The sequence below is a fragment of the Eptesicus fuscus genome, chromosome 3, assembly GCF_027574615.1.
Source record: "Eptesicus fuscus isolate TK198812 chromosome 3, DD_ASM_mEF_20220401, whole genome shotgun sequence".
Classification (NCBI taxonomy): domain Eukaryota; kingdom Metazoa; phylum Chordata; class Mammalia; order Chiroptera; family Vespertilionidae; genus Eptesicus; species Eptesicus fuscus.
The window spans coordinates 58,009,058-58,033,442 of NC_072475.1; the positions used below are offsets into that span (position 1 = coordinate 58,009,058).

The window sequence follows — 24,385 nt, forward strand, 5'->3', positions numbered from 1 at the left end:
AACATGAATCTAGTTACTTTATCTTTTGATCCTCAATTTCCTCACCTGAAAAATGAGGATAATAATAAGACTTATATCTTAGAATTGGAATTAATACACATAAAATGCTTAGAATAAATTTTGACACATGACAAGTATTTATAACTATTATTGCTATTATTCTTAGGCACCATGAGGAAATAAAACAATCTTTGATTCTAAGGAACTTAAGATCTGTTATACTCTTTTTATGTTAAAAAAAATTCTCTATTTGAAAAATCTCATTGGGAGACAAACCATCTGAACATTTCTGAAGCAACCTACCAATAGTAAACAATGTATTCATTAATACAGTGAATTCATAATATTTAAGAGTATGTCCATTTGTGACAAAAGAGTGTGGTGGACCAAGAAAGATTACTTCCGAAGATGTGTGTTTTGGATCTGATCTCAAGTTGTTATAGATGTGAATTGGCAGGAGGTGTGGCCTGGTTGTTAGAATGACTTGATTAGAGAGACACGGAGAATAATAGAGAATAATGGGCTGGACCAGGTGGAGCTATAAGTTGTATTCTGCATATATGGCTCTGTGCCACGGGCCATGGATGATACAAAGTGTGACTTAGCATTTAGCCAGGATTCCTTGGGCACAAAGGAGAGGGCTCTGGCAGGAAGGGGAGGGAGTCAGGGTAACAGTGAACTTAAGTATTTCTGGGTTAGTGTAGCTCCCCCGTTAGGCGTAGATACCTTGAGGATGGGGATCATGGCCTGTTCATCTCTGTAGCCCCAAAGCCCAGTCTGGGCCTGCTTCTAGGTGTTGAGCAAATTATTGATGAATAAGTGAAGGAGGAAGCAGGTAGCAGGAACTGCAACAGAGAATTCTTTTTCTTTTCTGGATCAATAATGTCACACTTAATGGCTGTGGCTGCAATCAAATAGACTTAATCATACATGAAAAAAGACCATATACTGCCTGCAAGACAGAAGATTGAGGGGATCCCCACAAAATGCAATATAGTCAGACCTCAGTTCTTGAACAATTCGGTTCTAGAACAAGTTGTTCATGAAAAATGTCTTGATTGTCAAACAAAACTTCAGTTCTAGAACTCTCTCATGCTGATACATGTATGATCAGTCACACATTTCTCAAGTGACAAACAAGGAAGAGGTTGCATGAGTATGAGTCAGTTTACTGCTAAACCTTGAGTTATTGACATCTCAGGAAATTTTACTGTGATTATTATGTTGTTGTTGCTGCTGCTTATTATTAAACTAGAGGCCCAGTGCACAAAATTCATGCACTCGGGTGGGGGGGGGTCCCTTAGCCCGGCCTGCGCCTTCTCACAGTCTGTGAGCCCTCAGGGGGTGTCCCTGTGGGGAGCGGGCCTAAGCTGTCAGTTGGACATCCTTAGCACTGCTGCAGAGTCATGAGAGGCTCCAGCCACCGCCACTGCACTCAGCAGCCATGAGCCTGGCTTCTGGCTGAGCAGCGCTCCCCCTGTGGGAGCGCACTGACCACCAGGGGGCAGCTCCTGCATTGAGCGTCTGCCCCCTGGTGGTCAGTGCACATCATAGCGACCGGTCATTCCACCGTCGGTGGATTTGCATATTAACCTTTTATATAGGATATGAACAGTAAGTCTCATGGGTTCTAAGAAGGTTAGTGATAGCAGCAAAGTGAAAAGGAAGTTGTGAGAACAACAGTAGAGCTTAGACATGTACTGTATATAAGAAAGGTTAAAACAGGAAATCATTTGGGAGTCTGGGACAGATTAATTTAATTTACATTATTTCTATTAGGAAAAATGATTCCGTTTTCAAACAAATTTCTTCTTGAGCAGTCTTCTGGAATGAATTAAGTTCAAGTACTGAGGTTCCACTGTATTTATTTAATGTCATTAATATGTCAATTTAAAATTTAAGTGGAAACATCCTTGTTAAATAACTTTACATTTGACTAAAATTTTATTGTATTTATTTATTGCGAAAAACATTAGGAACCTTAAGATTTAAAAAGGAAGCAGTACCCCCAAGTTGAAAATTCTGATTGTACTTTCAAAGTGAAGCATTCATTAACATCTATGAGAAATACCTAAGTTATCCTCAAATGGAGCCAAAACCATCAGGATGGTTTGGGGATTTGGGCATGAGGGAGAAAAAGGATACAACCCTGTTAGCACAGTTCTTAAAGCTAATTAGGTGACATTACTTAAAATACAGCCTATGGGAATATACAGTCTATTTCTTTTTTTTAACAGAGAGGGAGAGAGAGAGAGAGAGGAATTTCAATTATGAGAGAGAACCATTGATTAGCTACCTCCTGTATGCCCCACACTAGGTATGGAGTCCGAAACCCGGGCATGTGCCCTGACCAAGAATCAAACCGTGGCCTCCTAGTTCATAAGTCGATGCTCAACCACTGAGCCATGCCAGCCAGGACAGATGAAAAACTGATAAAAGTGATTGCCTGTAGGATAGGTGGATGAGTGGTAGATATGGGACCTCACCAAGATGGAGGCCTACTTTTCACTGAAGACTTTTTTGTCTCATTTGTACTTTCTTTAACTATGTACTACTCACCTTTAAACAAAATAGGAGGTGAAAATTTCCTGAGAAATTTTATTTCCACTCTGTTTAAAACAAAACAGAAAATTCACACAAAAATAGCAAAAAGAAATGACAGTGGAGCAAGGAATGAAAGCATTCATTGATAAAGCTTAAAATAAATCACAGGGAATGTGCAGAATCTGGGAATATGGGACGGATAAGCCAGCAAGGGGCTAATAGATGCTTGTAATAAAAATTGTATCATCCACACACTTTACCTAATTACTGAATAGGATAAACAGACTAATCAAATGTTCACTCTTTGGAAATAGGAGTTTCTATCCATTATTAAATGATATTTTTGTGGACTTAGAATCTTCAGTATTTTTCAAAGCTCTTCAGGGAAATAAAGACTTAAATTAGTCATTTAACAAAAAATAATTTAAAAAGGAATCCTGTCCATTGTTTCCCTTTTCAGACGGATGTAATTGTTAATTCTGTAAGTCCAGGTTTTAATTTCCGAGATGGTCCTGTGTCGCTGTCAATTCTACAACAAGCAGGACATGAAATAGAAAAGGAATTTCACAAAAAAAGGCAGCAGACATCTCAGGATTCCCAGTTGGTACTGGTCACAAAAGGATTTAAATTGTCCTGTCAGTATGTATTCCATGTGTTGTGGCTTTCAAAACATTCTGACCCAGATCAGGTAAGCTCAAAATAAATTTATCTTTTTGTTTTGTAGCTTGAAAGTCTGTGTAGTCTTTGTTGAATTTCTATTATATCATTACATTAATGAAATATTGTCAGGTTGTATAATCCCCATTTTCTTTTACTCCTATGAAAATTTGAAATACTGAATAACTTTGGTTGTCTTTTGTTGTTGTTGTTGTTAATCCTCACCCGAGGATATTTTTCCATTGATTTTTATAAAGAGTGGAAGGGAGGGGGAGAGAGAAACATTGATGTGAGAGAGACACATCAATTGGTTGCCTCCCACACACACCCTAACCAGGGCCAGGGATCAAGCCTGCAACCTCGGTATGTGCTTTGACCGGAATCAAACCTAAGGCCCTTCAGTCCACAGGCCAACGCTCTATCCACTGAGCCAAATCGGCTAGGGCTGTTGTTGTCTTAATAAGTTATCTTAAGAAGTTTAATCTAAAATATTACCTAACACATGTCTAACTTTTAAGTGGGTTTACCGCAAATAGGCACAGAAACATCCATCTTCACACTATTCACCTCACCGCACTGTACCCTGTAGGCCTTTTCCTAAGGGGGCCTGGGAGTCCGCCTCTCTCTGTTTCCTTCCAACTGTTAAGTTCCAGGAGGACCTGGATTTCCCTTCTAGCACCATTCTAGTCAGATCTATTCCCTGTGGTGTCTTCCCATCTGCCTTTATCTTTGTTTTGTCACCATTTCCGGTTCTTTCTTGGCTAGAGGGCCCTGTAATCCCTATCATCTCTATTTCTCAGTTTTCCTGTATTAGTATTCAGACAACCTTCCTGTATTAGTATTCATTTGGATGTTGAAACATTGATAGAAAGTTTAAATCTGCCAAATATACTAGGAGAACTACATGGCAGACCTTAAAAGACTTTGAATAAATGCTGCTTATTCATTTTAACCTCTACCTCCTTTATTAAACTCCCAGAGCTCTTTATGTTGACCTGGAAGTGACAGATGAGTGGGGATAAACTGATGATTGGCTCTCTGACCTGGGCAGGTCAGCAAGACTACATAAGCTGGGAGAAATCATGGTGCCCAAAGGTCCTGAATAGCACAAAAAGGACCAGTCAATTACTTCAGTTTCTTTAGCCTTTTCATTTTTCATCATTTAACCTTATAGCTACAATGGGTTGCCGATGGAGTGGGACCTTTTCTGCCCTCTGAGGAGGCATGGACATGACCCTGAGGGAGAGTGGAGATTAGCATTGTTAAATATGGGCAGGATCAAGGGGTAAGTGAAATCTTACTTTTGACTTGAAGGCTGATATTAAAATTGTGTTTTTTCTACAGAGATTGAAATTTGCAGTGAAGAACTGTTTGCAAAAATGCCTTGACCTAAATATAACTTCCATTTCCTTTCCTGCTCTTGGGGCTGGAGGCATTGGTATTTACAACAGTAAAGTAGCACAGATTATGTTTGATCAAGTTTTAATGTTTGCCAAACAACTTCCTGAAAAACAACTAACTATAAAGTTTGTGATCTTTCCTAAAGACCTGGACATATACAAGGTAAGTTAATATCTTAGAAATATCCTACAGTTCATTCATTCATTCGTTCATTCAACAACATCTGTTTAGTATCCATGTAAGACACGGGGCTAAGCTGTATGGCATGGTGATCTTTTCTAACTTGGTGAAACTTAACTTTTGTAAATTGTGCACCTCAGACCTTCCTGTATTAGTATGAGACATTAGAATGCCATTAGAGAAGCCATGTTTAACCCACTACCTTGCTTCACTCTTTTCCTTTGTTGGCACTTATTCTTCCCTCTGGTCCTTAAAGGTAAGCAAACTCCTAATTTCAGTGTAGGATCCTATGTTCCTCTCTCTTCTATCTTATTCTAACACAACTATTCTTACATTTCTGCCATAACTTCTGCAGAGTCCTATCTTCTGAGCCAACTTCAGATCCACATCACCAACCCTCTCTCATTTCCACTTAGATATCAAACTGTCATCTTAAATCCAACATATTTAAAATAAATTATTTGTCTTTTCCTCTCCAATCAACATCCTTGGGCAAGTCCTTAGCTTTAATATGGGGGTAATAACCACCATCTTCAGGAGCTGTTGTGAGAATTCAAGGAGTTAATACATGTAAAACACTTAAAACAGTACCTCATGTACAGTAAGTCCTCTATGAAGGCAAATTGTTATATTAGCTGTAATGGGATAAGGTTCACTGAGTTCTGAACTGAATACTAAATTAAGTGAATTGTTTGTTATCTTTTTTCCAATTAGATTAGTTTTTTAACAGCAAGGGTGTATTTGACTACTTTTGCCATGTCTCAAGTACTGTCTTCAAATTCATCCTATTTTTTCTTAACTCACCTATAGGTGGCTTCAGAGGGAAATCAGCTGTGGTGTAGGAGACTGTGTCTATGTGTCTGAGTGCATCTTGATTTCACTTCATCTCAGCTTCTTGTTTTTGAGTGGCCAGGTCAGCTGAGTTCCTCACATGTGAATAGGTCACTGACGTATTCAGCATAATTAGTATATATTATGCTGAATATGCTGTACTGTTCTGCACTTAAGAGTACTATCTCTTTGCTTTATTCTCACTTAGCTGGCATTTTCCAGAAGGACTTTAATGATGTTAAGAAAGACTAAAAAAGAAATGAGATAAGGTATAGCACCTTGCACTAGATTTTGAAGACATAGGTTTCTGATTCTGTCAACAGCAGCATCGAAGTGCTAGTGCGATTTCCCAGGCATGTGTCTGGGTTTGGGGTATAAAGGGACTTCTGAGGGCCTGGCCCAGAGCATGGCTCTGAACATTAGTCCTCTTTCCCACCCCTAGCCTGTCTCTATGTGGGTGGTTGCCATTTTTTCTCCTTGTACAGGAAAACGGACATATTGGTTCCAGCTTGCTCCTTCCTGGAACAAGTGTAAAGGTTCTTATTCGTTTTGCTGCCTGACTAGACACAAGGAGGTTTGTAGTGTTTGCTGATTTCCCCTGCTGACTTCAAATGATCAATGTGACACCACTGAAGGTGGAGGTGAGAGGATACGTGAACAATGGGTTCTTGTAAGCCAGTATCAGCCGGCACCAGCATACCTCTGTGTATCATCCATAGAACATGGGGGTCAATTACCCAGTGAAGTAGCCTGCCTTCTTGATAAAATGAATCATCCTGTCCTTCAAATGAAATTCACCAGTTCCCCCCACGCAGAGGACTATAATTGGGCCCTGGTTATATCTTTGAACTATTCATGAAGTACCATATCCCTACAAGAAGAATGAACCATGTCTAGAAAAGAAAGTTCATTCTTTCCAACCTACAATAAAAATGTACCTGGCAGTTCCAACAAAAGTAGAAAGACTAATCACAGTCTGAGGGCTAATAATAAAAATAGCTGCTGTGTATTGCATCAGCCAAGTACTGTGCTAAGAAGCTGTCTCATTCCATTCTCCCCCCCCTAAACCTTTGGTGAGACCACTATTGTCATCTCCATTTTACAAATGGAAACTACACACAGCTAGTCAAATGGCTAAACCAAAATTCCAACCTGGTCTGTCTGTCCCAAAAGCCTGTGTTCTGAACCACTAAAGAAAAACAGAAAAAAATAAATGGAGAGATGACACATCTCTCAGTTTTGTAATTCAAAGGAGAGGATAATCTTACACAGTAACTGACACTATACCCTAACATGGACCATCCCTTCAGGTTTATTTCAATACTAGAGGCCCGGTGCACAAAATTCATGCACGGGGGTGTGTCCCTCAGCCCAGCCTGCACCCTCTACAATTAAACGGGCAGTCAGACATCTCTCTCACAATTCAGGACTACTCGCTCCCAACTGCTCGCCTGCCTGCCTTCCTGATTGCCCCTAACCGCTTCTGCCTGCCAGCCTGATCACCCCCTAACCCCTCCCCTGCCAGCCTGATTGATGCCTAACTGCTCCCCTGCCAGCATTTTTGCCCCTAACTGCCCTCCCCTGCAGGCCTGGTCACCCCTAACTGCCCTCCCCTGCAGGCCTGGTCCCCCCAACTGCCCTTCCCTACAGGCCCGGTCGCCCCCAACTTCCCTCCTCTGCTGGCCTGGTCAACCCCAACTGCCCTCCCCTGCTGGCCTGGTTGCCCACAACTGCCCTCCCTTGCAGGCCTGGTCCCTCCCAACTGCCCTCCTCTACTGGCCATCTTGTGGCGGCCATCTTGTGTCCACATGGGGGCAGCCATCTTTGACCACATCAGGGCAGCCATCTTGTGTGTTGGAGTGATGGTCAATTTGCATATTACTCTTTTATTAGATAGGCTCAATACATTACATCCATGTGGAGGCATGATGTGTATGCACACATGTATACCCTCTGGCCTTCTGATAAATACATCTTTGCTTCCTAAATGCATCTTTCAGTGAGGAGTGTGTGTTCAGAAAGATCAGAGGGCAACTTACATATTTCTCACAGGGGCCTTACCTACAGGGGCAAGTCCCTACATTTCAGAAAATGGATTTGTCAGATATTCAGAGTTGACCTGACACAGGAAGACCAGCCTACACTAAACTCACAATAGGGTGATACTTACATTCAATGAGTAATACTTCACAGCTGACTGAAATACTTGTGTTCACCAGTATTTCATGGTGATAAAGGGTCCTGTTTGGAGCTGAGTATCTGTAAAAGGTGATGGATAGTCGTTCATTTGGTTATTTAACAAATATTTACTGTGTATCTACCTTGTGCCAGGCAGTATGTCTCAGAATAAGGAACACACTAGTGGTACCCTTCAATTTTGGCATTGGTCATTTGTGGACAGAGCTGGAATGACTTCCAGATTTCACTTTTCCAAACTTCTTGCAGACCATCTGCTTGGTATCCACACATTCTTCTAAGTTATTGCTGCTAGTTAAGTTATAGATTTCTTTCCAATTTAATTGGAAAGCCTTGCCTAATTGATTTCTCATCCTGAAACACATACTGACATTTAAAGGGACTTTGGGAGAGAGCTGATCTTTATCCATTTTGTGTATGGCAGCTATTCTTAATCTATCATCAGTAGATAATTTATCTCATTTGTTTCATTTCCAAGATTTTAGACAGGGAGTGCAGGGAAGTTTCCCATAATGACCTCTCCAGGTATAAAATATGGTAAGATGGAGGGCCTTTGGCTCTGGAAATAGAAGCTGCAAATATAATTTATGAAGAAAAATGGCTTACAGATTAAGAAATTTTTTCACCTCATTATTTACCATATTTTCCATGAGGTAATTACTGCCATTTGTATCAACTTTAAAAAAAGGAAGACACTGGATATGGTAATTCCAAACTCTAGGAGAGATGAGTTTCTTTAAAATAGACAATCGTCTTCTATGTGCCAGATACAATAGCATTGTATAGGAATTGATCATTTATTCGATCTACAGAAAAAGCAATGTGTGTGTATCTTTTTTTGAAATGAATTTTTTTATTAACTATAAGAGCTTCTGCCTGTTGGTTTTCTTTCCATTTTTCCTATACTTGGTTCTCGTCCATGTTCGAACAGATTGTGGTGCTGCACTTGTTATTCCCCAAGATGTTCCTACAGGATGCTTTAGATTTGTGGCAGTGGAAATGGGGACTCACAGAGTGGATGTCAAGTGTGGTGTGTACAGGTAGAGGGAGGGATTTTGATGACAATGACTAAAAGCCCTGCTCTGCTCTGTTTTGCTTCTTACAGGCTTTCAGCACTGCAATGGACAAGGTTAAGTCTAAGCTGCAGCTCCCCAACAATTACAGTGGTGAGTAGGAAATTCATGGACCTAGAAGCAGCATCTCCCACCCTAGGCTCATTCTATTCTTTTTCTTTTTTTTTTTTTTTTGTACTTTTAAAAAATACTTTTTATTGTATGTCTTTTAAGTGCTTTAAATGAACAAACTTGTGGATGTAACACATATTCAAACAATTTGATATGGTCTGAATTTATGTGTCCCCTTAAAATTTTTATTTTATTTTATTTTATTGTTTAAAGTATTACAAATAGTAGTACATATGTCTCCTTTTTTTGCCCCATTGACCTTCTCCTGGCCTCCCCTACCCCTGGCACATGCCCTTACCCCCCGTACCTCCAGTGTCTTGTGTCCATTGGTTATGCTTATTTGCATGCATACAAGTCCTTCTGTTGATCTCTTACCTCCCCCCCACCAATATTCCCCAGCCTTCCCGCTGTAATTTGACAGTCTGTTCAATGCTTCTCTGCCTCTGTATCTGTCTTTTTATTCATCAGGTTATAATGTTCTTTATTATCAATAAATGAGTGAGATCATGTGGTATTTTTCTTTCACTGCCTGGCTTAATTCACTTAGCATAAAGCTCTCCAGTTCCATCCATGCTGCTACAAATGGTAAGAATTCCTTCTTTTTTATAGCAGCGTAGTATTCCATTGTGTAGAAGTACCATAGTTTTCTAATCCACTCATCTGCTGATGGGCATTTAGACTGTTTCCAAATCTTAGCTATGGTGAATTGTGCTGCTATGAACATAGGGGTGCATATATCCTTTCTGATTGGTGTTTCTGTTTTCTTCGGATATAGTCCTAGAAGTGGGATTACTGGGTCAAATGGAAGTTCCATTTTTAAATTTTTGAGGAAACGCCATATTGTTTTCCACAGTGGCTGCACCAGTCTGCATTCCCACCAGCAGTGAAGGAGGGTTCCTTTTTTTCTGCATCCTTTCCAGCACTTGTCATTTGTTGATTTGTTGATGATAGCCATTCTGACAGGTGTGAGGTGGTTATTGTTTTGATTTGCATCTCTCTGATGATTAGTGACTTTGAGCATGTTTTCATGTGTCTCTTGGCTTTCTGAATGTCCTTTTTTGAAGAGTGTCTATTTAGGTGCTTTGCCCATTTTTTGATTGAATCGTTTATCTTCCTTTTGTTAAGTTGTATACGAGTTCCCTGTAAATGTTGGAGATTAAATCCTTATCGGAGATAACATTGGCAAATATGTTCTCCCATGTAGTGGGCTTTCTTGTTGCTTTGTTTATGGTTTATTTTGCTGTGCAGAAGCTTTTTATTTTGATGTAGTCCCATTTGTTTATTTTCTCCTTAGTCTCTCTTGCCCTAAGATCTGTGTCTGTAAAGATATTGCTACGACATATGTCTATAATTTTGCTGCCTATGGAGTCTTGTAGGATTTTTATGGTTTCCCGTCTTACATTCAAGTCCTTTAGCCATTTTGAACTTGTTTTTGTGTATGGTGTAAGTTGGTGATCTAGTTTCATTTTTTTGCATGTATCTGACCAAATTTCCAAGCACCATTTATTAAAGAGGCTGTTTTGGCTCCACTGTATGTATGCTCTTGCCTCTTTTGTCAAATATTAATTGAGTATAATGGCTCGGGTCAATTTCTGGGTCCTCTTTTCTGTTCCATTGGTCTATATGTCTGTTCTTGTGCCAGTACCAGACAGCTCATTCTGTTCTTGATCATCTAAACTAATGGAGGGGAGGAGAAGAAGAATAAAGAAGCCAAATATATCTCATTGTGCTCCTGCTTAGATACCAACCTCCTCTATACCTGACCATGTTCTTGTTCAGTCCAGTTTTATGATATGAGCAGAAGTGAGGCAGAGTTGCATTAGGTAATTCAGTGATAGTTCATTTACAAATGCCGTCTATAATTTTTTTCTAAGAAAAAGCTCTGTCCTTCACAAACTGACTTAGCCAGCACTCTTTCTGCTCTGAATAAGCAAACATCTAAATGGAGTTACACTTTAATAATTATAGAAAACACATCTCAGTAATAACAGATAACAATAAATGGATTAACCCAATGCTATCCAAACCTAAGTAATCACTAGGATCATGATGGGAACTTTAAAAAACAAACAACCAACAAGCATATGTATACTAGTAAATCCCAACTCTATAGATTCTGATTCAGGAACTCTGGGTCTGGGCCAAGCATGTATATTTTTCAGTGCCCCTTAATCAATTTTGATACGAAACCAAGTTTGGGGATCACTGAACTAAACCAATCCTGATTATTGGGGGCTGGAGAATGTTTAACTCTGTCTTACATTCTTTTTTTTTTCTTTTTTTAAATATATTTTTATTAATTTCAGAGAAGAAGGGAGAGGGAGAGATAGAACATCAATGATGAGAGAGAATAATAATAATAATTAATGATAATTATCTCAGCCCTAGCCAGTTTGACTCAGTGGACAGAGAGTCGGCCTGCAGACTGAAGGGTCCCAGGTTCGATTTTGGTCAACTGCACGTACCTCGGTTGCAGACTAAATCCCCGGCCCTGGTCGGGGCATGTGTGGGAAGCAACCAGTCTGTCTCTCTCTCCCCCTCCCATCCACCCTTTCTAAAAATCAATTGAAAAGTATCTTTGGGTGAGGACTTAAAAACAAAAAACAAATAGACAAAAAAGATAATGATCTCAGGTTACCAAGGAAAAGTTAAACTATTTAACTTTAGTGATCTGAACAATGTAGTTATCTAGAACAATTCTTCTTTCTTATTTTTTTTTAAATATATTTTATTGATTTTTTACAGAGAGACAGGGAGAGGGATAGAGAGCTAGAAACATCGATGAGAACGAAACATCAATCAGCTGCCTCCTGCACACTCCCCACTGGGTATGTGCCCGCAACCAAGGTACATGCCCTTGACCGGAATCTAACCCAGGACCTTTGAGTCCGCAGGCCAACGCTCTATCCACTGAGCCAAACCAGCCAGGGCCAGTTCTTTCTTGATGATGATGGATTAAAGAAATATCAACACATGTTTTTATTGTCTCCTAAAAAGTAATGTAAGCTCCCAAGCAGAACAAGAGTTAAAAAAAAAAAAGTATGCCTCCAATTTAAGAAACACTCACCACTCCCCTCCCATACACACACAGTTCTTAGAGTTGTATAAAACATTGACTTTGATTTTTACTCAGAGAGGGTCATCTTCCCCCCACCCTTCCACATCCCCCACTTCGAAGTCTGTCCTGATACTTTTCCATTGTTCCTGATACCACCCAACTGCTACATTAGGCAAAATATGTTAATTACCGCTATTGTCCTGGAATCACTTACTGGGAGGCAGAATTGTGTGAGCACTGGAATCGGACTGCCCACACCTACTAGCTCCCAGGCCACCACAGACTAGTCCTAAAACCATTGGCAAGTTTCGTTTTCTTTTTTTAATGTATTTATTTAAGAGAGGAAGGAAGAGGGAGAGAAAGATAGAAGCATCAGTGATGAGAGAGAATCATTGATCGGCTGCCTCCTGCACACCGCCCCCACTGGGGATCGAGCCCACAACTCAGGCATGTGCCCTTGACCAGAATTGAACCTGGGACCCTTCAGTCCACAGGCCGACGCTCTATCCACCGAGCCAACCCAGCTAGGGTGGCAAGTTTCTTAATAACTCTGAGTTAGTGTCTTCATTTGTAAGACGGGGCTACTATTAGTACTAATAGTATCTCATTGGGTTGTAAGGATTGAATAAAATTTATAAAGCTCTTAGAATAATGCCTAGAATATAGCAAGTGCTCAACTTACTTTTTCCCCTCAAAATGTTACTGAGATTCGTCCATGTAGCTAAATTCACTACTTTTCATTGCTATAATAATATTCCATTGTTGAAGGGCATGGGTTATTTCCGTTCTTGGCCTTTACAAACAAGAATGTGAACTTTCTTGTACACATTCCCTGGTACACATGTGCCAGAGTTTTTCTAAATAACATAATTATAGGAGTGGTTGCTCCAATTTTACATCTATCGTGAATACCTAGGAGTTCCAGTTGCTCTGTGTCCTTCCCAACACTGGAGATTGTCAGACTTATGAATTTTTGCCAATATGGTGGGTGATTTTTCATGTCCCTGGTTACCAATGAAGAGAAACATCTTTTCACACATATATAGGCCATGTGTGTTTCCTTTTCTGTGAATTCTTTTGCCCAGCTGGCTATTGGGTTGTTTCTTTTTATTAGTGATTTGAGGGAATTCTTTATATATTTTAGGTGCTGCTTCACCTATGAATTCTCTCTCAACTGGTCCACCCTCCCCCCACCCCCACCTCTTTCTTTTGGAATTTGGGTTCAGAGCCACCCTAATCCATCAGAGATTCTTCTTCTTGATATAGATCTTTACTCCTTGTGGAGGGGGTTGCAGAGAGAGGTATGCATGGGTGGGTTGGAATCAGATCCTGTTTCTTTTTCTGCTGGGATCTACTGTGTCCAGCAGCAGGAGCTGCTAAGCTCCCAGTGCTTGTGGAGGGGCGAAATGTCCTGTCACTCACAGATCAGATGTAAATAAGAATCGCAGGTAGTGGAATTATGGGTATTTCCTTATTTCATTATACTTTGATAATTTTCCAACTTTTCAATAATAAACCTCTATCCTTTTTATAATCAGAAATACATTTTTTTAAAAAGAATTTTACTCTTTAAGCTCTGTTGCTGCTGAGATGTTTGATTTTTAAACCTGGGATTAGTAAGAGGTTGAGGGAAATCCCATTCAGCAGAAAATAATAGTTGGTCAACATCCTGAGTGAGATCACAAGGTGAACTCATCTGTGAATTGGTAAATGCAACACAGAAGGGGCAGGGCATGATAAACCCAACTCAGGGAAACTGCAAACTATACATTTAGATTTCCTTTATACCCAACACAGCTCTCAGAGATAGTACTTAATTGAAGCTGCTACAGCCAACAACAGTGACAATATCCTGGGGCAAATACTGGCCATGGGGTATTGTTCTGCCCTGGTTTAAAACTCACCTGTCTTCTGTGGTTGTTTATGATAGTCTTTTCAGTCCCCCAGGAGATCAGAGGGAACCAAGAAAAGGAGCTAAAAGCTAAATCTCCTGCCATCAATCTGATGGGCTCTAACGAGGAAAAAATGAGTGAGGCCCACGAGTGGATCCAGAGGATGCTGACCCTCCAGGATAAGCACATCATTGAGAATAATCATATCCTCTTCCTTGGAAAAAAGGAACATGACATTTTGTCTCAGCTTCAGGAAATCTCAAGGGTCTCTATCTCAGAGATTATCAGTCCCGGAAAGGCAACTTTAGAGATTAAAGGAGCCCAGGCTGACCTCATTGAGGTGGTTATGAACATTGAACGAATGCTGTGTGAAGTTCAAGAGGAAATAGCAAAAAAAAAGGAGCGAGCCCTTTGGAGCTTGTCCGGTGAGTAACTTTCTATTTAGTTGGAAAGTCAGCTCTCCCTGCTGTCCTTTGGGTGTGATTATGTATGTCTGTGTGTGGATAAGAGATAGAATAGAAGAGAGAGAGAGAGCAAACTGTGCAGGTTCTGTGCTAGGCCATAAACTTTTATAACCACTTTGGGGCTCTGTTTCTACCAGCAGGGTTAATTATTAGTAGATGAACACACACACACACTCACAATTGGATCTACTTACGATGACTTGATTACCTAAGAGGAAGTTACCTGGAAAGCCTAGGGTAACCCACTCCTAGGCAGTGGGGGGAAAACGCACATCTCTAATTCTGCAGATGGAGCATTCAAATGTAGACACATTCCACTTGATTTTTTAAAAATTTGTTTTAGTGCATTTATCTGTTGCTGCCAACCTTAGGAACCCTAAAATTACTTACTTTGAGCCTTCTCACCAAAATAAATTATTAATTGGTACTATTAAGTACATGCAAACAGCACCCATTTCGTGGATCAAAAATCCATCAGGCTGATGGGGAATTGGGGTCTGTAGAGATCCTTTTAACATAGTCCTAGAGCTAACTAGGAAATTATACCATTGGAAACACCACCTAAGGAGACAGAAGCTTATCTCGTTCACTTATTCAGGTGATGAATATTGCATCTATGATATGTACCAAGCATTGTTCTAGGTGCTGAGGATACAGTGATAAAATGGACATTGTTTTCACTAAGAATCTAATTGGGGATTCTGAGAAGCAAGTAAGGTTAGTTAGGAAAGAGGGTGAAAGTGCTCTGGGAGCACCTAGGAGAGGCACCCTAACTAGACTTGTATTTTAGAAAGATCACTGGTTGTAATGTGGAGAATGGACTTAGTACAGCAATTCAGATGCAGGATTCTAAAGGACACCTTATTTTCACCTTGTGTTTATAAAAATTATTTAGGCAGAAATGGTCAAAATGAGTGGGAGTTTGCAGTAAATGTTGTAGCCACATTCCACAGAAAACTCAGTGTCCAAAAACATGGACAAAAATCATATGAAAGAATGACACCCAAGATTATGATTTCTACTTAGCTTTTAAAGTGTAATGCCTGTGAATATGTAAACTGACACTGATACCTCTCTAGAGAACAAGAGACCGAGAAATATTGATCTCCTGTAAAGCTTGTAGCATCACTTTAACTGCATTTGTAAGGTTGAGCCCTCCTCCAGCTACTGGCAATTTAGCCAGATAAGTCCCTTGTTCTGCTGCTGCAAGGTGGCATTTTTAGTAGCTGATGACTACATTTCAGAGGCTCATACAGACTCATCCTCTCTTAATCAGATTAAGATCATCGTTAACAAAATGGATAAATTTGAAATGAGCTCTTACTACAGAGAACATCAGCTATCCATCAGAATAAAATTTAAATGATAGAAGTGAGGCGTCGCCTCTCCGTTGTGTTGCTCTTTTAATCCTTCCTGGCGAGCTTTTCGGATAGCAAGAGTTTGTAGATTTTGAATCGCCAGTGCCCAGCCAGTGCCTGGCATGTAATAGTAATCCAATAAATGTTTGCTGAACTCAAGTCAGCTGGACTTAATAATATACTTCATCAACGTGAGCTATTGCTCTCCAGATTTAATTTAGAGTCTCTTCCTTTGAAATTTCCTGGCTTTGGAGTTCCTTTGCCTAGGGTGTTTTGTCCTTCCTGCCTTCCAGATGTACAACTTGACCTTCTAGCAAGTTTCTCTGGATGTATCATCTGCTTTTTTAGTTAAATTCAGCCCACTCCATTAGAACTGTGCTGGGCATTAGGTCATTTTAGTATACTTGGTCTACTAGTAAAGTCAAACTCAAACGGGAAAAAAGTAAGCCTGTTGGGGAATTTCCATTTTGTCCACCTGTGTATTTAGTCCAATAAGGACCTTCTTTGGACAATAACAGGTAGTCCCTTGAACTTAAAAAAAAAAAAAAGGAAATAAGTAAGTTAAGGGAGAAAGGGAGGAAATACATGACACAATTTAGTCTTAATCTCCAATTTTTGCTCTTCTTCCTTGGAAGTGGCATATGAGTGATGTATATGCCAAATATTCTGCCTTGCACCTTACAGAAGGCACTGGGGAAAGCCAGATTTATAACTTGGATCTCTTTACTTATTAGCTGTGTGATATTGGGCAAGTCACATAAGTCTCTGGGTTTCAATTTCCTTATTTGTAAAATTTCGTTGATTATTTCAGTGGTGGAGGTGTAATGATCATATGAGGTAGAGATATGAAAACTCTGAATACCTTGCTGTGTTATATAAACAGCATATTATTTTTTATTATCTCTTAACTAGTGACCCTGTGCATGAAATTCATGCACATTAAAAGGGGATTAATTAGAGGAAATAATTTAATATTGCTATTTGCCCTTTCTCTATAATAGAAGTGTCAGAGATGAAAGAAAATTAGTAAAATGTATATGAAAACCTTCCTCCTGTCAGAGGGGCCACCACAGGACCCAGAGTCAAGTCCCCGAGCACCTCAAAATAACATGAGAACCAGATCCAGCCGCCCCCCCCAATTGGGCTGGATCCAGACCTGGCCAGTCCCACCCTTTTCAAGCCCTGCCAGGCAGGGGGCATAGCCTCAGGTCCCCTGGCCCGGAGCCAGGACGGGGGGCATGGCCTGAGGTCCCCCAGCCCAGACCGGGGCGGGGGCGTGCCTTGAGGTCCTCCATCAAGCCCCGCCAGGTGGGGGGCATGGTCTGAGGTACCCTATCAAGCCCCACCAGGTGGGGGCGGGGGCACAGCCTCAGGTCCCCTGTCAAGCCCCACTGGGCAGGGTTGAGGCCTGAGGTTCCCCCGACCCAGCACTGGGGTGCACCTTGAGGTCCCCCATCAAGCCCCACTGGGTAGGGGGCACGGCCTGAGGTCCCCTGTCAAGCCCAGCCAGGCAGCGGGGGGCGCAGCCTCAGGTCCCCTGGCCTGGTGCTGGGGTGGGGGGTGCAGCCTGAAGTCCCCTGTCAAGCCCCACCGGGGCAGGGGAAGGCGTAGCCTGAGTTCCCTGCTGATTGCTTGTTAAGGCTCCTTATGGGAACTTGGCCTCAGCTGTGGGTGCAGCCATCTTTGTGACTGAGTGATGGCAATTTGCATATTCCCTCTTTATTAGATAGGATGTTTTCTTATGCCTCTTTTTTGTTGATGGGCATCTTGACTGGAAGTACAAACATTTTCTATGAACAACACCGTTATATATTATCACTACAGCATTGATGAGTGGAGTATGTATTAATGCTTTTTTTCCTCCTCAACCTCATAATCCAAATCATCTGAGGACAAATTTATTAATCCTCTCTATTATTTTATGACACCTCACAGTATTGTAGCTCTCCTTGCATTTCTTAAAAATATGTGACATACAGTTTAAACTGACTAATCTATTCCTTCAAATTTCTTTAATTTGTTTCATAATATTTCTTTATAAACCTATTGCCTCTCACAGAGCATTGAAAAAGAGTTTCGTGTTACTCATTTTTAGGACAATGGACTGATCAGCAGCCAGTACACCAAGATGAAATGAAAGAAAATAAGTTTCTGAAATGTCTAATGCTTTCAACTCCAGAAATTCAGGATCAAAAGAAAAAGTTTGAAAACTGTGGTTTTCGGGTTATAAAGGTATATGTGATTAAAGGAAAGATTTGACTTGCCTTGCTATTAATCCATTTGTTCTATAGCCAAAAACAAAACAAAACAAACAAAAAAAAAAAACACCTGCTAATGGCTGTTGACCGGGAATCTCAGAAATAAGATGGAGAAGAGGCTAGAGATGGGGAGATAACAAGGTATAAGAGGCATAAATGATGTCAGGATATACAGAAGCATAGATTAAGACCCAATTAAAAGCTGCCTATGTTGATGCAAAATAAAAGGACTGGAATAGAACTTACCACACTGCATTATTATAATTGTATACCTATTTTTATCTCTCACTAAACTATGAGCTTTAAGAGGGCAAAGACTGTAAATACATTGTTGACCATTTCATTAAAGTGATTATTCAGTGCATTTTTATTAAATGAATTTATCAAAGAAGGGACAGGGAATTTTGAAGAGATAGAAATCAAGCTAGGAGAGGGTTGGGGCCAGGAGAGACCCCTGTGTAACTTGAAATGAAAATCAAATTGCATGCAAAGCTATATGCACATAAGTGCCTTTATTTTTGAAGCAGTGCATCAGGCCATTTAAGTAGCAGTTCTCCAGTCTCTTTTCAGATTTTCATTCCCTTGGATTCCAGGTAGAGAAGATTAACAACATGCTTCTCATGGCTGCCTTCCAAAGAAAGAAGAAAATGATGGAAGAGAGAATGCCTGGGAAACGTTTGAGCCACCAGTTGTTTCAGCAAGTCCCACAGCAATTCTGCGAAGTGGTATGCAGAGTTGGCTTTCAAAGAATGTACTCAATGCCCTGCGGTAGGTGTCAGCCCTCATTATTGGAGCTACTGTGTGTGGAAATTGGTGAGCAGACATCAGCAGAGGACTCACCACAAATAGCATTTAGTGGTTAAGTCATTTGGAAAGGGTCCTTATTTTTATTTTCCTTCATATATTTTGTTGCTGATGGGTTTAATGTTGATGAAAGTATTAGCAGTAAGATGTACATACAGTTCAGGTTCTCTCCTTTCTGTGTTTATGTGTCTTATATACAGAGTACCCTGGAGCTATTCTTTCTCTTTCTTCCCCACCCCCCACTCCCTTCTGCCCCGCTTATCTCAAGCAAATTATTATCACTACCTAACCATTCTAATCCCTTAATTAAAAGGGCTTTTTCCTGAACTTAATAAAGTTGGTCTTTTCTCTTCCATCCTCTTCATTTCCTATAGCCTGATATCAGGTGAATGAATTCGATTTCATCTGGCAGGTGAAGTGACTAACATCTTAAGATCCCTCTCAGCTATAAGAGTTATGTGTGTGGCTTCCATGTCTCTTTTCAGTTGTACAAAAATATTGCATACAGCCCTGGTTGGTGAGGCTCAGCAGTTAAGAGTGTCAGCCCATGCACCAAAGGGTCTCAGGTTCGATTCCGGGTCAAGTGTACATACCTGGTACGATCCCCGGCCCCGGTCGGGGCACATGTGGGAGGCAACCAAATGATGTGTCTCTCTCACATTGATGTTTCTCTGTTTCTCTCCCCCTCCTTCCCTCCTTTCCACTCTCTCTGAAAAGCAATGGAAAAAATATCCTTGGGTGAAGATTAACAAAACAACAACACACTTCATTGCTATAGTGTCCCCTTTAGATCTATTCAAAGGAGGCCAAGAAGTTTTGTAATTATTGTGGGAGATACCTAGCAATGCAGCTTGATTTTGCCTCGTCCATGAAATCTCTTCATCTTTACCCTTCAAAATATGTAGCATGATCCTTGATTTCTGGAAAGCAAAGAGTTTTTAAATCTCTTTGCCCCGGAGAGAATATAAGCAGTACCTAGGGGAAAAATAGAGCATACTCACTCCTGGAGGTAAAAATTGATCAATGAATCCCCTCCAAGAAATCTCCCAGTGCAATCAGGAAAGTGATGATCGGTATGGTCCTTTCATTAGCAATCTTAAAAACTCACAACTTCTTTTGCTCCTAAACCATTGTAACTGGCTTCTCTGCACCCCACTCTTCCCGCCTCTCCACACACAATCACCACCTTCTACTCCAGGGGTCCTCAAACTTTTTAAACAGGGGGCCAGTTCACTGTCCCTCAGACCATTGGAGGGCCGGACTATAGTTTAAAAAAACTATGAACAAATTCCTATGCACACTGCACATATCTTATTTTGAAGTAAAAAAACAAAACAGCAAAAACACCCGCATGTGGCCCGCGGGCTGTAGTTTGAGGACGCCTGTTCTACTCAAATTACTCTAAGATCATCACTATCTTTCTATTTTCCAAATCCAGCGAGTGCCCTCTTTTCAGTCCTGTGGCAGATATGGCTAATTACCTCTCCATCTGTAACCTATCTCTCTCCTGACCTGCAGGTCCATATTTCAAACTATCTTTTGGACATTTCTACCTATGGTCCCATAGCCAACTCCAGCTGAACTCTTTTCTTGGCCATATTTTTCCCTAAGACATGGGCTGCTTTCTTTCTTTCTTTCTTTCTTTCTTTCTTTCTTTCTTTCTTTCTTTCTTTCTTTCTTTCTTTCCTTTCTTTCTTTCTTTCCTTCTTTCTTTCCTTCTTTCCTTCCTTTCTTTCTTATACTCCCTAACCTGGCTGACACCATCATCATCTATGAGGTCTTCTAAGGTAGAAACTGTATCTTCCTCCATTCCTTCCTTTCTCTCTTATATCCAGGCAGTCACAGAGTTCTGGTGATTCTCAATAAAATTCTCAGCACAGCCTCACTTCTCTATTCCTGCTGCCTTGGTTTACCTTCCCATAAGCCTAGATGATTACCAGGTCCTTCCTTTGCCTCAAAACACCTCTGTCTAACATGTCCTTTTCTCTTCCAGAATTATCGTGCTAAAAAATTACATGCCTGTTTAGCATCTGCATTCCTAAGTTACCTAGAAGGTAAAAACTCAGACTCCTTAGCAGAGTATAGAAGGCCCTAGCCCCACGTTATTTCACCAGCCTCATAACTCACTGTTCCCCAACACTCTAGCCATGAACTTCTTAGAGTTTCCTGAATATGCTGTATGCTCTCATGCCTTTGTGTCTTTGCATGTGGAATATCTTCCCTCTTCACCCTTTTCAGCCCTGCAAATTCCTATTCCTTCTTTAAGACATAGCTCAAATGACATCTCCTGGTTGACACTTGCCCGAACTCCTGCAGACGCAGTGAATTGCTTCCTTCTCTGTGTTCCTGCACTCCCTCCATTCCTTGGTTACAGCCTCTATAACTCTAACAAGTACACCAATTTAGTCCTACAAAATTCAGGTATGGGACTTGTTTTCTTTATGGCTGCATAATTGAACTTCACCTGCCTTTTATGCTCCCAAGTCCACAGATGTGGAAAACTCCATCTTGACAGATGAACTCAGTTGTTTTCAGAGTATCCTTAGTCCCTTTGGAGTTTAGACTCAGTTCCTGCAAGATTTTGCCTTTACTTCTCCTCTTCTGAGAGTGTTCTTCATGATGGGACAAGCATTGAGGGGAGGGTGGTTTGGTTCATGGCCCCATCTGTCCTCTGCCTGTCAATGTCCTTTGCTAGATTAAACACCTTTGGTCATTAGCACCTTCCTTTACTTAAATTTCCAGTCCCCTTTGCTCTTAGGTAGTGTCTACACAGGGCACTCTGTTTTTCATGTCAAGGGAATTCCTTTCCAGGCCATGTTTGTGTTCCTCCTACAGCATGCTAAGTGTTTGAGTGTGCATATCCTCCAAGATGAAATGTGTGGTCTTTCCTTCTGGAAATCTTCCCCGGCTATTGCTACTTTCCACTCAGGTGCCAGGCTGGATGAGGGGGCTGAAAACAGCCGAGTCAGGCAATGGTCCCTTCTATTCTGGAAGTCCCCCTAGTTTTTCTGAGGTTTCTGTTGGTTCTTCAGCATCTTGACTCTCAGGGCACTCTTGAGAGAGTGCGACAGAGAAGTGAGTAGTAGTTATGTCCTCCCTGATTCTTCTCTTCCCATAAGGTGGAAGAAAGAGCTTACATTTATCTTGAAATGAAAAAACTGCTCTTAGAATATCTTGTATTGTTCTCTTTTCTGTTATAGGTGGTATAAAATCCATGCTCTGAATCCTTCAGGCTTTTATCCTTTTGATTCAAAAAACTCTTTTCCTCACTCAGAAAATCTAACTGTCAAGGCCATACTTTCAAGACCATATCTTCTGCTTTGATTAAAAATAATTATATGTTATATGTGATATGTATCATATATATTCAAATGACTTTGTTCTAAGCTTTATATATTTTGCCCCTGTGTAAGTAGCAAGAATTCAATGGGTGGAGGAACAAAAAGCAAGAAGAAACTCCCAGGAAAGAAATCTTTGATATTTATCTCAAAATACTTGCTTACCACATGAAATTGTACTATATTTTATGTGGGGAGTTCCCATTGTGAACTTTTGAGAATAGGGATCATGTCTTAGTCATTTTTGAAGCTCTAAAGCTGTACGGTCCAATATGGTAGCCGTGAGCCAGTCACATGTGGCTGTTGAACATTTGAAATGTGTTTAATCTGAATTGAGGTACACAGTAAGTATAAAATATGCACTGTATTTAAAGACCACTACCAAATTTTTAAAAAAGTAAAATGCCTCCTTAATAACTTTGCATATTGATTACATGTTGGAATGATAACATTTGGATATAATAGGTTAAATAAATTTATTATTAAATTAATTTCACCTGTTTCTTTTTACCTTTTTTAATGTGGCTACTAGAGAATTTAAAATTATTTGTGTTGCTTACATTGCATTTCTATTGTTCAGTGCTGCTCTAGAACCTGACACAGTGTTTGGTTAAATCCCAAGTAAATGTAAAGAAAGAAGAGGAAGGTGAGGGAGGAAGGTGGGGAGGGACAGAAGGAAGGAAGAAAGCTATATTTAAATGTAAGCTATTATTATATTGATGATATCAGTGATAATTTGTCTTAAGGGAACAACTTTGGGTATCTTTGCTACAGACACAGGGACTTGGGACCAAAAAGTAGTGATTATTTGGTTTGGAGGACTAGACGGCGAATATATATTAGTACCCAAATAGGCAATATGTTTCTGTAGATCATAAAAACCGCTTACATTTTTTTTTTCTTTTTTCAGACCCAAAGTATGGAGCTGGCATATACTTCACCAAGAACCTCAGAAACCTACCAAACCAGGTCAAGAAAACATCTGCTACAGATAAGCTGATCTACGTGTTTGAGGCTGAAGTACTCACAGGCTCTTTCTGTCTGGGTCATCAGCAAAATATTGTTCCACCACCATTGAGTCCTGGAGCCACAGATAGACATGACAGTGTGGTAGACAAGGTCTCCAGCCCAGAAACCTTTGTTATTTTTAGTAGTGTGCAGGCTATGCCCCAATATTTGTGGACTTGCACCCACGAGCCTGTATGGTCACAGGATTACTTATCAAAACCAATGAGGTCATATCTACCATTGACTTGGGGGAAACACTCAAGTGGTAGCCCTGTTGATTAATCTCCATAGAATTTTAACTGGCATGGCCTTGCTTTGAGAAACTAACCAATAATGACCATCGATGACTCAAAGCATGGTTTGAATGTGTTAAGTGGGTTATCTGTCTGGACTAATTGGGTTATTGAAGGGGCCAGTTTCATACTACTAGCATCTTAGTCTTTATCTCCTGGGGCTGGGATAGATATATACCATGATCTATCATCCCTCTCCTTCAAGTTGTTCTTTTACCTCCTTTACTATAGGTAATAGCAAAAATGTTTTGCATGCAATGAAGAGACTTTTCTAATATATAATCCATTTTATTTTCTAAAGTGGTGATAGTGTAACATATTAGGAAAGCAGGATGATTTTATATTTTCCAGATAATCTTATACAGTGCTTTAGATAACAAAATAAATCACCTTTGCTTTGAAAAATCACATGTTAAATGAAATTATTTGAAGTGGAAGGACATCGAAAGGCTGATATTCTGCTGATAACCTGTGTGGATTCAGCCATATCAAACAATGCAACTCAAGTACCACTAGGCCAAATTATTAATTTACCAAATGTTTTTTGACCACCAGATGTGTTTCAGTCACTTTATGAGTCCTGGGGATATGATGCTGGACAAGACAAATGTCTTCATACAGCTTTCAGCCTGACTAATTAGAAAGGCAGCTATGGACAACTTAATAAGTATGTTGGAATGAGGAATCACAATTCTTTGGGAAAATATAAGAGGGAGAGTGACCATGGGTTGGAAACTAAAGGAGAGACCTGAAAAATTTGTAAGTCAGGTAAGTTAGGGATGCAGCAGATAAGGAGCAGAATCAAAGAGTATTTATTCAGAGAGAATCCTATCTAATAAAAGTAATATGCAAATAGACTGTACCCCTGCTACACCCACAAGCCACACCCACCAGCCAATCAGGAGCAAGTATGCAAATT

The 24,385-nt window shown here is 40.4% G+C and overlaps 1 protein-coding gene across 1 annotated transcript in view; it reads left to right on the plus strand.

Moving 5' to 3' along the window:
• The window catches only part of PARP9 (poly(ADP-ribose) polymerase family member 9), a 31,069-nt gene extending 7,204 nt beyond the window's left edge, over nucleotides 1-23,865 (plus strand). The window contains exons 5-11 of the mRNA XM_054713920.1: nucleotides 3,005-3,232; nucleotides 4,546-4,764; nucleotides 8,915-8,975; nucleotides 13,991-14,368; nucleotides 17,861-17,997; nucleotides 18,617-18,791; nucleotides 23,076-23,865. Of these exons, the coding sequence (XP_054569895.1) occupies nucleotides 3,005-3,232; nucleotides 4,546-4,764; nucleotides 8,915-8,975; nucleotides 13,991-14,368; nucleotides 17,861-17,997; nucleotides 18,617-18,791; nucleotides 23,076-23,455 (1,578 nt within the window). The 3' untranslated portion in view covers nucleotides 23,456-23,865. The remainder of the gene's footprint in view (nucleotides 1-3,004; nucleotides 3,233-4,545; nucleotides 4,765-8,914; nucleotides 8,976-13,990; nucleotides 14,369-17,860; nucleotides 17,998-18,616; nucleotides 18,792-23,075) is intronic.
• The last annotated feature ends 520 nt before the right edge of the window (nucleotides 23,866-24,385 follow it).